The 15,798-nt window shown below is 39.8% G+C and overlaps 2 protein-coding genes across 2 annotated transcripts; one reads left to right on the top strand and one right to left on the bottom strand.

Annotated features, from left to right (window-relative positions):
* Positions 1-523: 523 nt before the first annotated feature.
* LOC306929384 (eukaryotic translation initiation factor 4E type 3-like) lies at positions 524-11,046 on the bottom strand. Its single transcript, XM_079509897.1, has 7 exons — positions 10,740-11,046; positions 8,409-8,481; positions 7,130-7,224; positions 6,563-6,623; positions 6,412-6,478; positions 5,658-5,813; positions 524-2,809 (listed from the first exon to the last, which is right to left on the bottom strand). Exons 1-7 carry the CDS (start codon positions 10,919-10,921, stop codon positions 2,763-2,765), a joined length of 681 nt encoding a protein of 226 aa, XP_079366023.1. The 5' UTR covers positions 10,922-11,046; the 3' UTR covers positions 524-2,762.
* A 3,427-nt stretch (positions 11,047-14,473) lies between these two features.
* On the top strand, positions 14,474-15,556 carry gpr27 (G protein-coupled receptor 27; the record flags this gene model as incomplete). The annotated part of the gene is given in 3 exon segments (XM_079510628.1): positions 14,474-15,442; positions 15,445-15,470; positions 15,472-15,556. Coding segments are annotated over 3 exon segments (1,080 nt in total).
* Between the last annotated feature and the right edge of the window lie 242 nt (positions 15,557-15,798).

The raw sequence follows: 15,798 nt of genomic DNA, 5'->3' as shown, positions 1-15,798 counted from the left end.
TTACAGACAATTCTGATTCACTGGCACTGCCAGATAACCACAAACTACAGTACGGTCATATTGCAATAGTCACATTTCTAAACTTTACATTTTATATTTGTCCAATTCCTCCATTTCCATATGGAGGTGCTTCAGCTAGTTAGTCAGACACACACGTGTAAATTACACGGTTGCACCCGATAATACTGAAAATATAAACAGTAAATCTAGTATGAAGAGAAATAATTACTCTTTGAGGGTAGCCCAGGGTTCTTTATGTGGACATCATGAGCGTGTGTGAATGTGTACAGTATGTGAATGCATGTGCATTCTAATTTTAATGTATCACACACACTGTAGTCTGTAGTGTAATTAATATGTGCAGTATGCCTGTATGTCTTGCTGGTACTGTACTGTGACTACAGGCCTTCCACAGACAGCAGGAACAGATCGGATGCATTTGATTGTATGTTTCTGTACAAAATGTTATAAGTGTGAAAGAAGAAATATTTGCCCTCTGTATTCATAGTTAGAAACAATGTCCCTCTCTAATGAAGCATTTTATTTCAAATATAACATAACAGGGATGAAATTTTAAATTGCATACATTTAAAATAAAGTTCTTAAAGTGATGACAACCTAGACAAGGCACAATTCTAGAAATGGAAAGGTATAACTCACTTTAGTAGAAGCTGTGGAAATCAGGCCAGAACTCAGAAATCAGGCCAGAACATCAAACCTTTAACTCAAGCTTTGGTGTTTCCAGCAGCACAGAGCAAAGCTTCCCACAGTAACATGTATGCACCACTTAACTCAAGTGATCCCTTTTATCATTTCTACATAATCTATAGTACATATTGGATCTTTCATATTGCAGTAACCAAGTTTGCAGATTTTGTGGGCAATGACAAAGTATGGCATTGCTTGCCGAGTGGAAATAATCTTTCATTATCATGAATTCCCAAACTCTCTTGAACACATCTCAGAAAGCAACGGAAATCATAATAAAATGAAAACCCAACTTCATACAGTTCTCACATACATATACATATACAAATAAACACATGGGTTTTGATTTGTCAGTTTAGACACATTTGCACTAAAACAAATAAGCTCTAGAGCTTGTTTGTATTATCCTTTTGACAGATATGTACAAATACAGTATAGTGAGTATACAATTTTGTAAAAAGAAAAAGAAAAGGCAGTCAAACAAGAGCTCAAACAAGAATTCACCAGTGCGACATAGATGGACTTGATGTTGACTGGCCTTACAAGTACTCTGATAACAGGTACTGCACTAGTATTATAAACACAGAAAGATGCTGAACCTGAACCTCTAACCTGATCCTAATGCAGAGAATGACAGAAAATGTGTCACTCCCCATACCCAGCAAATGGTTAGGATTGAGGGGAACCCTATAAAAATAAATTTAAAAAAAGTCTTTCGTTTTAATTAACAATCCCATATAATCCAAAATGAATTGTTTACAATAAAAACAATATCCATTATAGTATCTATCTAGTTAGTGGAGTCCAAACTTGAAACAACATAAGTGGTGTGATTGTCACATATAGAATAAAACAACCACAGCTTGCTAACCATTTTCCAAACGCAGAAAAAGGTCTGGAAATAATGGCCCTGATTTTGAAAATGGAGAACATGCTTTAATGTGGCCTACAAATTCATTTGTATTTCCAATTAACTGAACTGGATCATACACAAGGTCATTCTCCCATCTAGCTTGAATTAATTAACTTGAAGGCATTTTCTGCATTTCATAAAAACACAAAAATAAGCCACTGTGCATGTATTGAAACCTGACACTATTTGGCTCAAGTTTAATCACAAACCCTGACAAAACAGACATTTAACATGGAAATATGTTGGCTCCATTAAAACAAACAAATTAAGAATCCAACATTTTCTACTAGTGTTTTGCTTGTATCTCAGTGTGATAAACTATCTAGCGCTCAATCCTACTCGTATAGCAGAGACAAAGTATAGCATCTCTCTTACGAGTAGTATGCAGAATAGCCTACTGTACATGACTGAATTAATTCATGTCACTCATGTAACCCGTTTACTTTCCACATAATGTAATCATAGGCAACCGCTAAATGTGGGTGTGTTGAGCTTTCTAGAAGGCTCCATTCTGTGCTCAAAGCTCTACTGAACTTTCATAAATCACATATGGCATGTTTCGTACAATAACCGTGAATGTATCATTATTTCTGCAATACTTTCAAAATTGAAGGTAAATGTTTATGGAAAAAATCTTTGACAGCTTTGGGCATGTACTGCACCCTCATAAGTGGAACAAACTCCTGTAGGCCCCACCTATGCATAAAGTGCTTTGGCACTAAAATGTGTCAATGGAATAATGTGTCTAAATAAATGTTAACAAATATGACACATCTAGCGGTTTAACACGGTGAGAATATATTACAGCTACCTTTAGAACAGGAATACATTGCCTGAGGTCCATAAGTGGTGCAGAGAACAGTGCAGTTCAATAAAAGGAACCAATTAACATGAACTAAAAAGATGTAGACAAAATTAAAATGATAAAAATTACAAATCCTACTCTGAACATACTGAAGAATTCAGAATATCAGACAATTCTGAATCTTAGAATAGAAGAAAGTTAGGCATTAGTTATTAAAATTTATAAAAAATATATTGAAGATTTCCTTGAATCCAAAATATGACTCTTGATTATGTTGATGAAAGCGCCTGATCCTCAGGCAGAGTTCAAATTGAAGAAAATAAGGTGACCCACAACCTAATGTCTTGAACGTCCTCCTTCGAAGGCATGATGTTCCTTATGAGCTGAAATTTTAAAATGTTATAATCAGTATAGATCCTAACATATATATATATATATATATATATATATATATATATATATATATATATGCAAAATAGAAGATATAAGCTCACAATAAGTCACAAATTATAGGGCCAAGTAGACCCCTGGGGGACTCCAGTGAATGAAGTATATAGGGTTTAAATGTTTAAACAGTATATTTCTTATATATGTACTAAATAGCATTGTCTGGCTAATTTAACTGGGTGTTTATACCCATTTAGGCTAACCTCACGTCACCAGGATTTCCACCTCGGAGGAAAGCCTGGTCTCCGTTACAGAATTGCCATGTGAACCGGTCTGGAGAGGATGATATAACTACGTCATGTTGTAGTATTGTTTTGTAGTCATCAGGCAGGAACAATCAATCGGAACTTCCTTTCCCCTCAAACCTGATGGCTTTTATTGAGAAAAATCGGTTTTAGGGAAAAGGAAGTTCCGGAAGATTGATGACTACAAAACAATACTACAACATGACGTAGCAATATCATCCGCTCCCGACCGGATCATAAACCCAAAAAGCAATGCTGCCCAGGCTACATTTAGGCCTGAGGCCAATTCTTAAAAGGCCTTTTAAATCCTGACCTAAGTTTTCTGAAAAACTTCAAATATTTATATAGAAGCATCAAATTTTTTACATTTTTGAATACTGTACATACTGTACAGATCCAACATGGGTTCCTGGCCTGAAGGGGTAAAACACCAAAAGGGGATCCCGCCCAGAATGGGTTAACCACAGTGAAGTCATTTGTCAAGGAAATTGACTTAATTTGAGAAAATGTTAGGGTGTCATTAGGGTGCTGGCTAGAGCACCTTTCTGCTGAAAATGGGGGCGGGGGGCCATGGATCTTTGTTTATCAGCTTGGACATGAAAACACCCCATATCATAAAAACTAAACACTTTTAAAAGCGCTCTTGGTAAAAATAAAAAAGAAAGCACATTGACTTAAGAGTTGGTGTCTTTTGCACTGCGGTTAAGATTTGATCATTCATCTCAGTTAGTGGAGGATGCAAAAATGTGAATCCACGCTTTTGTCTTCTTATGTACATTTTCTGGCCTTCCTAAGAAAATCATTGACAGACTACAGAGTTTTAACAAAAACCAAGATGAACATATCACTCCAGATTTAGCATCTTTACACTGGCTTTCTGTAACTTTCAGGATCGATTTCCTTTTAATTGCTTTTAACTGCTAAGGACGACATTGGACGAGGTTTATTAACGACATTGAACGAGTTATTAGGTTATTATTATTATTAATCCAGAATCGCCAGTCTTATATCTACCGGTTCTTGGCGTCTCTGTCGCCTGGCAACGCTTTGCTTCCGCTTCATTAAATATTTTCCCTCCGTCCACCGTATCTTTAGCGACGATCTTTAGCTGCAGTTTTCTCAGAACTGAAGCTCAGATTGAGGTGATCATACAGAACATTGGAGCTCAATACAAAAAAACACCTCACGGTACTATATTAGCGCTTCTGACAAAAGTGAAAGTAACTAGCATCTGCCCCGGAAATGAAAGATTTTTGCTTCCAGTTCACCGAATCAGCTTTTGAGCTCTTCAACTTTGGCTGAAAAGGAGGTGGTTGCCTCCTCGAGGTGGCAAAAATGAATGGCGAAGCAGATAGCTTTAAAAGCAAGCTCAATACCCACTTTTTTTACTATTGCTTTCATAGCGGTTCCCTGTAAATGTGTGGTTCCTTATTGAAGTGTGTTCCTATATCGGTGACATGTAGGTTGTGTGGTTCCATGTAAATGTAGATAGGACTATTAATACATTTTTTAATAGGTCTAGATTAGAATCTGTCATCATTCAAAAGTGATGTAGTGATGTTTTGTTCTTGTAACGTTTTAATCTAGCTTCTTTTTAATTTGTTCTTGATCATGTTTATGCTCTTAATTGTTTTTAATCTTGATTAATACGTTATTTTTTTAATGTAAAGCACTTTGGGCTGCATTTGATGTCATGAAATGTGCTATACAATTAAAATGATAAAAACAGTGCCCATTTCTTTTAAGTTTTACTGTCTTATATACTTAAACGTATAAAGGGATATAATAATTACAAAAAACGTCTTGCATGTTGAGGAGCCATTTTAAAACTGGAAATGACAAATAATCATGAATCTTGTACTGTATCTTAACCGTGATGTTAACTCATTAGGTACATTAGCCATCTGTGCCAATGATGAGAAGCTTGTCATTTATTGATTCAGTTTGAGATCGCTCTATACTACCGCCTATAAGCGTCTCTGTAGCTAGGAGATAAACAGGAAGTGGTCAGTCTGTCAATGAAATGATTAGTGGCTCATTACTAAATTGTCACTACCTTGCGGTTACAATATTAACGCTTCAGTTCAGATTAAAAAAAGACGGTAGCCAAATCAGCTTTGGTTGATTTTGCTTGCTGTCATTTTGGGTTCTTCAAAATAGAACTCCTGGCTGAATCTGGTGGCTTCAACACTGTACAGTATGTCACTATTTGGAGCAGGGTGAACATGGTCCAAAAGGTTTGTTCACAGCACAAGATAAAGAAATATCAAGTAGTATATTTATAGAATATACATATTAAAATAAATAAGTAAATGCTTTCTCCAGAGATAAATCAGCCGTTTCTGTATTATGATGCAACATCAGCCCAGACAAAACTATAGACTATCCTTAAAACCTTCTGACACACACTGACTTGAATTGGAATGTTTACAATTATGCAGCTCACGGTGCAGTTCGATAACATTGCATTGTCCTGATGCTGAACAACTCTAGTTTTTGTGGTACATGTGATTTGAAAAATATGGGAGGTCATACTTACATTTATAAAAAACAGCTTTAAAAGATATTTGAGGGAGCAGCTCATAGACTTTTCCCAAGATATTAGCTTCAGTGGCGAGAGACGCATCACCATTCCAGACTTGAACAATATCTTCTCGATCACGAACGCTTACACTGACACCTACAACCTCATCATCTGTAAAACAGAGACACCAGAGTTTGATCATACAACTAGTAGTGGGGTCGTAATCTGATACTTCCGTGCCCGCGGAGAGCAAAGGTCCGTTTCTCAGTGGCTCTATGAAGGTTAAAAAACAAATTGAGCCCCCATGTAAATCGCAAAAAAATCATATGGCCACCATCAACAACCTGTTAAGGCAATAAGGAAAAATTACCTAAAATTCATTCTGCTTTCAGTAGCATGTGACGTGAAAAAACACTCCTTGGGCTAGAAACGGCCATTTTGGCCATATGGATTTGGGGCTCTCATGAATTTTCCCTGCGTTTTTGCGATTTACATGGGGGGCCGGGGGCTCCATTTGTTTTTTAACCTTCATAGATGATAAATCCACTGAGGAACGGACCTTTGCTCTCCGCGGTCACGGAAGTATCAGATACGACCCTACTATAGGAACAATGCATGTCAGCTGATATGACAACAGCAACACACTGAAATCCCCAATGTGAGTTAGTTGCAACAAGAGTCAGGTAAAGTATAGTCATTCTTTTTTACTTTTTTGCAATAGCAAAAAGACAGCAGTGCAAACATTATAAAGTACAGACTTGACACTCACCTGAAGCACAGTAATCTGCAAACTGCTCCCCAATAGTAGCAAGTAACAATTCTTTCCAAACTGCCGACTAAAATAAGAACATAAGAACCCATTAACAATGCTGTGATTTATTTGAAGTGAATAAAAACTGTTGAAGTGGACAAACACCTACAGTGCTTTCTTTTGGTATTTTCATCTTCCATACACCTCCTTTTGCATTGCTCTCTTCTTCCCTATGTTGGATAAAGAACTGCATCAGATCAGATTGTAATGCCATATACTCTTTGGAACAGTGACGTAGAGTCTGTGGGGGCCGGGGGGCCAGGGCCCCCATGAGGAATTGGACCAGGGATCTCGGCCCCCATGAGGAATTGGACCTGAATATATATATATATATATATATATATATATACACGCCTCGGTTTGTACCGCACCAGGTCGCGCCGCCCGTTCGCGCAATTCTCGTCTTGCATTGACTTTGTAATCGCGCTGCTCTAACCATCCAAGTCTGGCACCTTAACACCTCTTTTCTCCTCACTGTCCGGGACTGGGGGTGGTGGGGAGTGGACCGCGTTGCCTGTCCCTTGTACACACGGGTGATCGAGGCCCCCATGACGATTATAAAAACATTTCGTCTCTGCTTTGGAATAAGGGTGAAGGGCCACATTTACATTTGAACCAGTGATAAGGAAAATATAGGAAAAATCAACAACGTAAACAACATTGGTGCAAGCCATACCATAGTGGTCTCCTCTCTCCACGCATTAAGTGATAGCTACATCTATTGGGCAAGGCAGTCACTGGAGGAATGTTGTTGTACACACTCCAGAACATCTATGAAGAGGACAGAAAACAAAAGACAATCTACATGAGCAAACAAATAACTGTTATTTTATAAAGGCTAATGTTGTGTTCACACGGGCAGACACAGACGTGTGATGTAGTTTTGGAGCAGCTACATGCATCATTGCATCGTCATGTCTCTGGACGTGTGATGTAGTTTTGGAGCAGCTACATGGATCATTGCATCGTCATGTCTCTGGACGTGTGATGTAATTTTGGAGCAGCTACATGCATCATTGCATCGTCATGTCTCTGGCTTCCATTGACAATGAATTGTAGACTGCGTGTTTGCGTCTGCCCGTGTGAACGCACAATAACAGTGAATGCAAATGCTTTGACAAACTCATTTACCACCTAATGATTAATCACAAAACATGTTGTAGGCCTTTTTGTGGAAAACTGCCACAAAATATCTAGTTTCACAAATGTAAGCTGATCAATGGCTTGATGTGCCACAGTGCCGGTAACAAACATTCAACTGTATTTGTTTAGTCGAATACAATTTCTAATAAAGAGTTCGCACTATTTTATTTTCTCTTTTTTTATACAATTAAGGGTTTCCACTATTTTCAATAAGTTAAATGGGTTCCCACTCTTTTCAATAAACAATTTCCCCCAATAGATTTTATGTGGCCATATCATTATCATATAGGTTCATGTGAAATATGAAAAACACCTGGTGGGGAAGGGAAAGTCTTGATTTGCAGAGGCATGGCCATTAGTCAAGATCACTTTCAAGAACATTCTGAGGCATGTGCACACACTTTTCTTTTCCAGTGGGGGTGCCCGCTGCTCTGTTGGTTACAACTTGTTGCTGCAGTGTACAGTAATACTAAATCAAAGGTTGTAGGATATACCTCGGTGACGAAGTAGCCAATCAAGTGCAAGCTAGCCATCTGTCCCACCTATAGAACAATAATTTGATTGGCTGCAAGCAAGAATTGGAAGCAGTACATTTAATGTACGGCTCAGTCTGACTGCATCGACACTGTTGCGTCACGAAGATGCAAGCCGCGAGCGGCAGGAATCTCTTCCTGGTTTTTAAGCTGCTGGTGGATGGCAATTAAGCTCCACGTCAGCCAGAAAACTGGAAATGCTTGCCTCCGCTTTACCATTAGATCTTACTAAAACCTATATCTGCAGTTATCAATTTTATTAAACAAAATATTCTCCACCTGGACAGTTTTAACAGTGTAGATCTTCTTCAGATTGGATTCACACTCTGCAGCAGTTGTCCCTGGCAATGACCTAAAACAAAAACAATATCACACCTGTGTGAACTGAGCAGTGCAACTATACATTTATCGTTATAGTTAAGGCTCATTCATAGTCTGGATTTTCGGTGGTGAGGTGACCACCGAACTACAACATGACGTCACGAGCCGTGGTGAAGAGCAATCCACCGCCACCGCCCCAGGCCTTCTCTCTGTTTTTACTCACCACCGCTCAACATTATTTCAGCTCCGGTGGTCACCTCACTACCGAAAATCCAGACTATGAATGAGCCTTTACTGTGCTGTGCTGTGTAGTCTGTACTGTATTGTAGTGTACTGTGCTTCAGGAGTCTCCTTGTCTCTCTTGAATGACAGGTCGGCTCCAATTTTACCCAATCAGAAGAGAAAACTCATACAGAAGATAAAGGAGGATAAACAAGTGAAATTAGAAGTAACTAGACCGGTGCCCGGCTATAGAGACCTGAGTCGGTAACTATGGAAGTTGGAGATGCATGCCCCCCCCCGGCTATGCAATACCAATTGTACCCGGGTCAGAGTAACCATTCCATCTGTGTCCCTTTTATGCCCATATATGGAGATTTGTCTCTCTGTGTCCCTTCCCTTTATTCCTACTTATGGAGATCTGTGTTAGGCATGCCTAAATACAGAGTCGTAACGATGGAAGTTAGAGATCCATGCCCCACCCGGCTATGCAATACCCGTTGTACCCGTGTCAGAGTACCCGTTCCAGTGTCCACCAAACTGTCTGTGCCCATATATGGAGATTTCTGTATCCGTCTCCCTTTATTACTATATATGCAGTTCTGCGTCAGGCATTCCTAAATATGGAGTGTTGTGATGTGAGGTTCTGGACAACCGTGTGTCCGACCGACTCCCGGCACTGCACCCCCGGTGGTGGGGCGGAACGCCTGCGTCGAATTTATACAGATGTCAGAATGATGTCATAAGTCGGTGCGACGAACCTGTATACGTGGAGTCTATGCAGTGATGTCAGCTGTGTCCCCTTGTATGCCCATATGGAGTTCTTTGTTAGGCATGCCCAAATGTGGAGTCTGGTCCGGGCAGAGGCCTTTTGTGGCGGTTTGGCGTGTGACGCATTTGAAGTTCGTGGGGCGAACGGTTCTCGAGTTACGTGGATTTCAGACGTACACACAGAGACTTGGTGCATTTATAGTTAGATAAGATGACAACTGGAACACTAACTTATAACACTAAAAGCAGATAAACAAACCACCTGATTGGATGAAATTGGCAACAGACTTAAAATGTATTTTCTGATTATAAAATACTGACTCATGTTATTGAACAAACCATGTATATTGTATGGCAATGATTTCCAATTATCTGAATGTATTATATTATATAATAAATCACTTAAACAGTAGTTTAGTAGTGTGTATATATATATATATATATATATATATATATATATATATATATATATATATATACACAGACTTCACTTATTGGCAAGCCGGTGTTATGCATAGCCCAATATAATGGGCAAGCCTAGATTCTTAATTTTTCATGTGTGATTTGCCTGTGTGTACGCGGCTAATGAACGTTTCGTAAAATTGTAGCTGCCTGTTCCACTAGTAGGAAATCTAGGCTACATTTGAATTTAGGTCATGTATTGTCTTTTCAAGAAGACATCCTTCTGGCTCATGACTGGCCCATCTTCATTCTTCACGAAGCTATATTTGCTTACATTATTGGTACACCGGTCCTGCTCTCTATGGTGGCTACAATTACATTGCAATTACAATTAGGAAGCTAGTGGTATAGCCAGCCCTACGGATACATACACACACCCCAAAACGCCAAATTAGACCAGAAACATCTCGCATCTCACAGTTAGGTGTTTGGTTAGCTCCTTTCGGAACCCTACGTTAAAGTTTCTGACATTTTGATGACTTGGGTCCAAAGGAGCTCAACCCGGGGGGTCCGGAGACGGGCTAGTGTTTGGTAGGCTTTAACTGTCGCAGGCTCACAGCCAAAGTTTGGACTTTGCAACCTCGACGACCACCTCGACACGGGCATTTGTTTCAGTGAAACTTTCGCTGCTGTTTTTTGTCGATGTTCTAACTTCCAACGTTTGATAGTGAAATATTAACCAAGCTATCCTTGTATTTTGGCTTGGGGCCTACGGAATCCCCGGCTTGTCGCTTTATCGGCGTTTTTATATGTATGGTCTGTGTTTGTCATTTATTTAACGTGTGGACTGGACATGGTGAAAAGTAGATTAATAATCACTTTTTCTTGTAATAATACCTGTCAAGCCAGAAGGTCCAGGGGGAGTGGAGAGGCAACGCTGTGGCGTCTTCTTCGTGTTGCTTCTTTGTGATATTTTCCAATTCTTTCTCGTCGATGTCAATGTTATTTTCAGCTGTAAGTGTCGGTTCGCCGCGTGCATCACTCTCCATCTGCAGGGTTTTACCTACAGGAACGGCCATTTCTGTGCGCAAAATTACAGATTTTTGTGGCCTGTGTGTGAACCTTCTTATAAAATAGCCCGGCCGGGTCGGTCAGAATACTTGGCACAGAAAAAACTGCCGTGCCGCTTTTCCGCCCACCAGCGGATGATGACGCCTGGAAACATCTGCTCTACAAGCTCACAGCGCGCTGCGATGCGACGCATTGTGAGCTTGTAGATCGGCGACATTCTCCGCGCCACACCTTCGTACGAGGACGTATACCAACGTGACGTCACAGTCGGGGAGAAAAGAATAGAAAAAAAATATATAGAATATAGAAAATATAACACTTCCTGTTTACTTCCTTGGTTGCGAGTTAGCAAATATAAGGTCTTCAGAATAAGACTTTGATTGATTGATTGATTGATTGATTGAAATATTTATTAACAGTTTGCAGAATTACAGTACATTTCAAGCACAAACTCAATACAAAGACTGTTAACTGTGAGTGGACGACCCAATAAAGAATTACACTTGTTTACAAGAGGGTCCACCTTGTTCAATTCATCAAAACATTTAGAGACGTACAAATAGACACTTCTATATAGACCTAGTAATTCATGTTTTTTAAAAGTCTTTATTTAAAAAAAGCTTTTATGCTGATTCTTTTTAAATGGCGTACAGTACTTATATGTGCCCTAAAAGGTTGTTACCGATTTAAATTAGCTATTGATCCCCATTAAATTGGCATTTTATAGTTAATCTCACCTATTTAACAACAATACAATACATACATGTATTGCATGTACTGTATATTGTATGTATTGTACCGGTATAGGTGTAAAATAAAAAGTGGCGGGCCATCCAGTGCGGTCAGAGGTAAAAAAATTGCCGTTTACAAAGAAACATAATGTGTGTTGTAGAGCATCGTTTAAATGCTTAATTCATAGTTTTCATTTGCAAATGAACAGTTTTTCCAATGGAAGTTTACTCTAGAGGGTACTCTTATTTTGAAGAGATCGTCTTATATTTGCTAGCTAATATTTGCTGGTTAGACACTGGCCAGTCGAAGCAGCTGGATGGATGTCCGAAAGTGATTAATAGGCCTGCCGCCTATCCAGGCTGTCCCCTATCCTATCACCTAATACTTAGTTTTTATCTAATGTAGTAATGCTACATTGTTTGTAGAAAGACTGATACCATGACTGAGACACGTGTAAACAATTGCAAATGTTCTAATTTCAGGTGTTGTAGCAATTTGTTAGCCTGGTTTAACCACTCCCTTGATTGATTGATTGATTGATTGATTGATTGATTGATTGATTGATTGATTGATTGATTGAAGTATTAGTTTGCAGAATTACAGTACATTTCAAGCACAACTCAGTACAAAAACTGTCAACTGTGAGTGGACGACCAATAAAGCACTATGCTTGTTTACAAGAGGGTCCACCATGTTCAATTCATCATAACATTTAGAGACATACAAATATACACTTCTATATAGCCAAAAAAACAGGACATCATCATCATAAAGGAGGTAAAAAGGGAAAAGAAAACATATACAGTGAGGGGAAAAGGGGGTGGCCCTTTGAGAGCGGTTTTGAAGGAGTCAAGGGATTTGCATTTCTTAATGACCGTTGGTAGGGCGTTCCACATTTTGGTGGCAGGAGCGAAATTAATTTAGTTCCTTGTTTGTGCCAAATCTGGGTTGCACATGGTTTGTTGAGCTCCCTCTGTTGTTGTGGGTGTGGACTTCGTCTTAGCAGTTGTAGAAATATTATAGGCTACCTTAACTGTCGAATGTTCTAAATCTATTCTAATTACATTTTGGAGAAATTAACCAATTTTACATCGAGGTGCTCACCGTGCCCAGCAGCCCAGATGTCCTGATTGCCCACATGTTAAATCATGTTACCATACTTGCCTCTTAAAGTAACGGCTGACTATTTATGGGAAAGAAACAGAATCGTACTATCAGGCTTTAAAAATATGATTAGAGAAATATGATAGTTGTGCTGCTGCAGCCTGTGTATAAATGCTGTTTAGCCTACAATAATGTAAAGATATTGCACGACACTGGCTGCAGATGGCGCTGGTGGATCGCAGCAGCATCCATGTCTGTCTTGCTATACTTGTGTTATCTACTTAAAATGAGGTTAAATACAATAGTAGGAACATATATATAGACCTATACCCTATAGGATGCACGGTTAATCACTGGATTTGAGTTGGTGACTGATATGTTAGCCTACTCGATTGAGATTGATTGATTGATTGATTGATTGATTGATTGATTGATTGATTGATTGATTGATTGATTGACCGATTGATTGACCGATTGATTGACCGATTGATCGATGGATGTTTTTAATTGACGAAATTGATATGGATACAATCCAAATCGCTATGCCATGGGATATTTATATTTTACTTATTTAGCTATTTATTTGGGGAGGGGGATAGCAGAAACTATAGGCTATACAGAAAATAATTGGTAATGTCTGTTACAATTCCACTAATTGGTGGTTAGCTCTTTATGGCATTGTAGTAGAGCTGATCTCTGTGGGAAGATGTATGTGTTTTGAAGCTGCAAGTTTGTTTTAATATTAGCACCAACTAACTTATGGAGAAATTCTCCTGAATAGCCTAACTCTGGTCCAGACATAACTAGGTTACAACAACAGCAAGCACATGTGACATGCATGCTATGCTGCTCGATCAGTGCATCATCTAAATGCAAATATAAACAAGCCTGTGCCTTTAATGCTGAACCAGTCAGCAGCTTGTAATACATGATAGGAAAGGAACTGACACTGTATAACGTTTGCATGCATCTCTCCAGTGCATCGAGCCAGACTTCTGTGCCCCCAGATTGCATGAGACAAGGAAGGACCAATAGACTAATGATTCCAACTTAATAGCCTACTTCGCGCAAGAGGACTTATGCATCGCATCGGCGAAATAATTGCCCGTGGCTCGTTCACCGCTCTCTTGCCAAACCGCGCGTCACTCCATAGCACATAGACAAGTTATTGCAAAATGCAAATTGCAAGCAGACTATTATAGGCTATATAGTTGTTCGGTCCGTACGGTATAGGTTAATAGGGTATAGGGAGTACTGACTGGCTGCATTATGCATCTGATATATGACCAACCTTTGACGGAGCTGGAAAGAGTTGGATTTCCCCCCAAGTGGAAATTGAGATGTTTTTGTATTTTGATTTTTGATTTCAACATGGTTTACAACTTTACACAATGGGCTGCTTTCACTCAACATAAAATGGACCTACACAGAACGGTGTTTTGTCATTTTCGCATATTGGACACTTGTGAGATGAAGGATAAGAAGAAAATGAATATAAAAACTGTCCATACTGTTCCTATACCATTCCGATTGGGTTGAATGGAATTTATTATGGAAATTATTATCCAAGGCGAGTGGATCGGAACAGTTTCCCCTGATGTAGACTAAAATGTGCATATCTATCATGTTTATTTCTTTGTCAGTTTTCATCAACCATTAAAACCAGTCCACTTAATGTGGCGATATAAAATCAACGCGCATGTGACAATAGCTCGGTTGCATAGATGGCAAACACGAGTGAGTTTGGGGAAAGCAACCCTTCGCTACACAATGATGCCATCATCACCGCATCTGCGGTGAAACTGAAAGTGGCTTCACTGGGGCTCATCATTTGTATCAGTCTGGTTGGGAATGTGTCGCTGTCTCTGCTGCTGTTCAAAGACAGCTCCCTTCACAAGACTCCGTATTATTTTCTCATTGATCTTTGTTTAGCAGATGTCATACGAGCCGCCGTGTGCTTTCCCTTCGTGATGGTATCCGTCAGCGGCGGCTCCACTTGGACACACGGCGTTTTAACCTGCAAAATAGTTGCTTTCATTTCTGTCCTTTTCTGTTTCCACGTAGCGTTTTTGCTCTTCTCCGTCAGTGTCACACGATACATGGCCATTGCATATCACAGGTTTTATTCCAAGCGAATGACTTTATGGACATGTGTGGCGGTTATATGCATGGTCTGGACCCTCTCTGTCGCGATGGCTCTCCCTCCAGTGTTCGACGTTGGCACATACACATTCATCCGTCCGGAGGAGCAGTGCATTTTCGAGCATCGACATGTGAAAGCAAATGACTCCTTAGGTTTCATGTTGATGCTGGCTGTCATCGTGGGCACGACGCATGTTGTTTACATAAAGATGCTTTGTTTCGTTTACGACCATCGCAAGATGAAACCAGCCCAGCTGGTACCAGCCGTAAGTCAGAACTGGACTTTCCACGGCCCCGGGGCGACTGGACAAGCGGCCGCCAATTGGATAGCAGGATTTGGACGTGGTCCCACCCCGCCGACGCTGGTGGGCATCAGGCAAGCCTCGCATAATGGAAGTAGACGGCTGCTCGTCTTGGATGAATTTAAGATGGAAAAGCGCATTGGGAAAATGTATTACATGATTACACTTTCATTTCTCCTTCTCTGGGCCCCTTATGTAATTGCGTGCTACGTTCGAATATTTGTGAAAGGGGGCCCCGTTCCACAGGTCACGTGTACCTGACTGCAGCTGTGTGGATCGGGGGCAAATCCCATTATTAGTTTTATATTCAACAAGGAGCTTCGGTTGCGTCTCAGAGCATGTTTCCCGTGCTGTCTTTCTTGACACACACACACGCACACGCACACACACACACACATATATTTTATAAGCTCTTGTGTGAACAAGGTGATAAAACTTATTGCCTCCTATACACAGGTTTAATGTTTGTCTTTAGTTCAATGTTTGTTTTGTAAACGCATTGAAAATGAAGGGAAAATTTGTGTCATTTACGTCATATTGTCCCTTTATTGTTAATGTTTGTGTTTGCACCGTTTGTTTTACATCACCATTACATCACCTAATCG

The sequence above is a fragment of the Electrona antarctica genome, assembly GCF_951216825.1.
Source record: "Electrona antarctica genome assembly, chromosome: 9".
NCBI classification, from domain to species: Eukaryota; Metazoa; Chordata; class Actinopteri; order Myctophiformes; family Myctophidae; genus Electrona; species Electrona antarctica.
The sequence above is the reverse complement of the archived record's forward strand: the minus strand, read 5'-3'. Positions and strand labels throughout refer to the sequence as shown.

Bases quoted from the DNA above. Each gene is read 5' to 3' on its own strand.
- LOC306929384 (XM_079509897.1), bottom strand. From the start codon at position 10,921: ATGGCCGTTCCTGTAGGTAAAACCCTGCAGATGGAGAGTGATGCACGC. The intron at 7,225-8,408 runs GTGGAGAATATT...TCCTCTTCATAG, and splicing joins ACACTGTTAAAACTGTCCAG to ATGTTCTGGAGTGTGTACAA. The intron at 6,479-6,562 runs GTAGGTGTTTGT...TTCTTATTTTAG, and splicing joins AAATACCAAAAGAAAGCACT to TCGGCAGTTTGGAAAGAATT.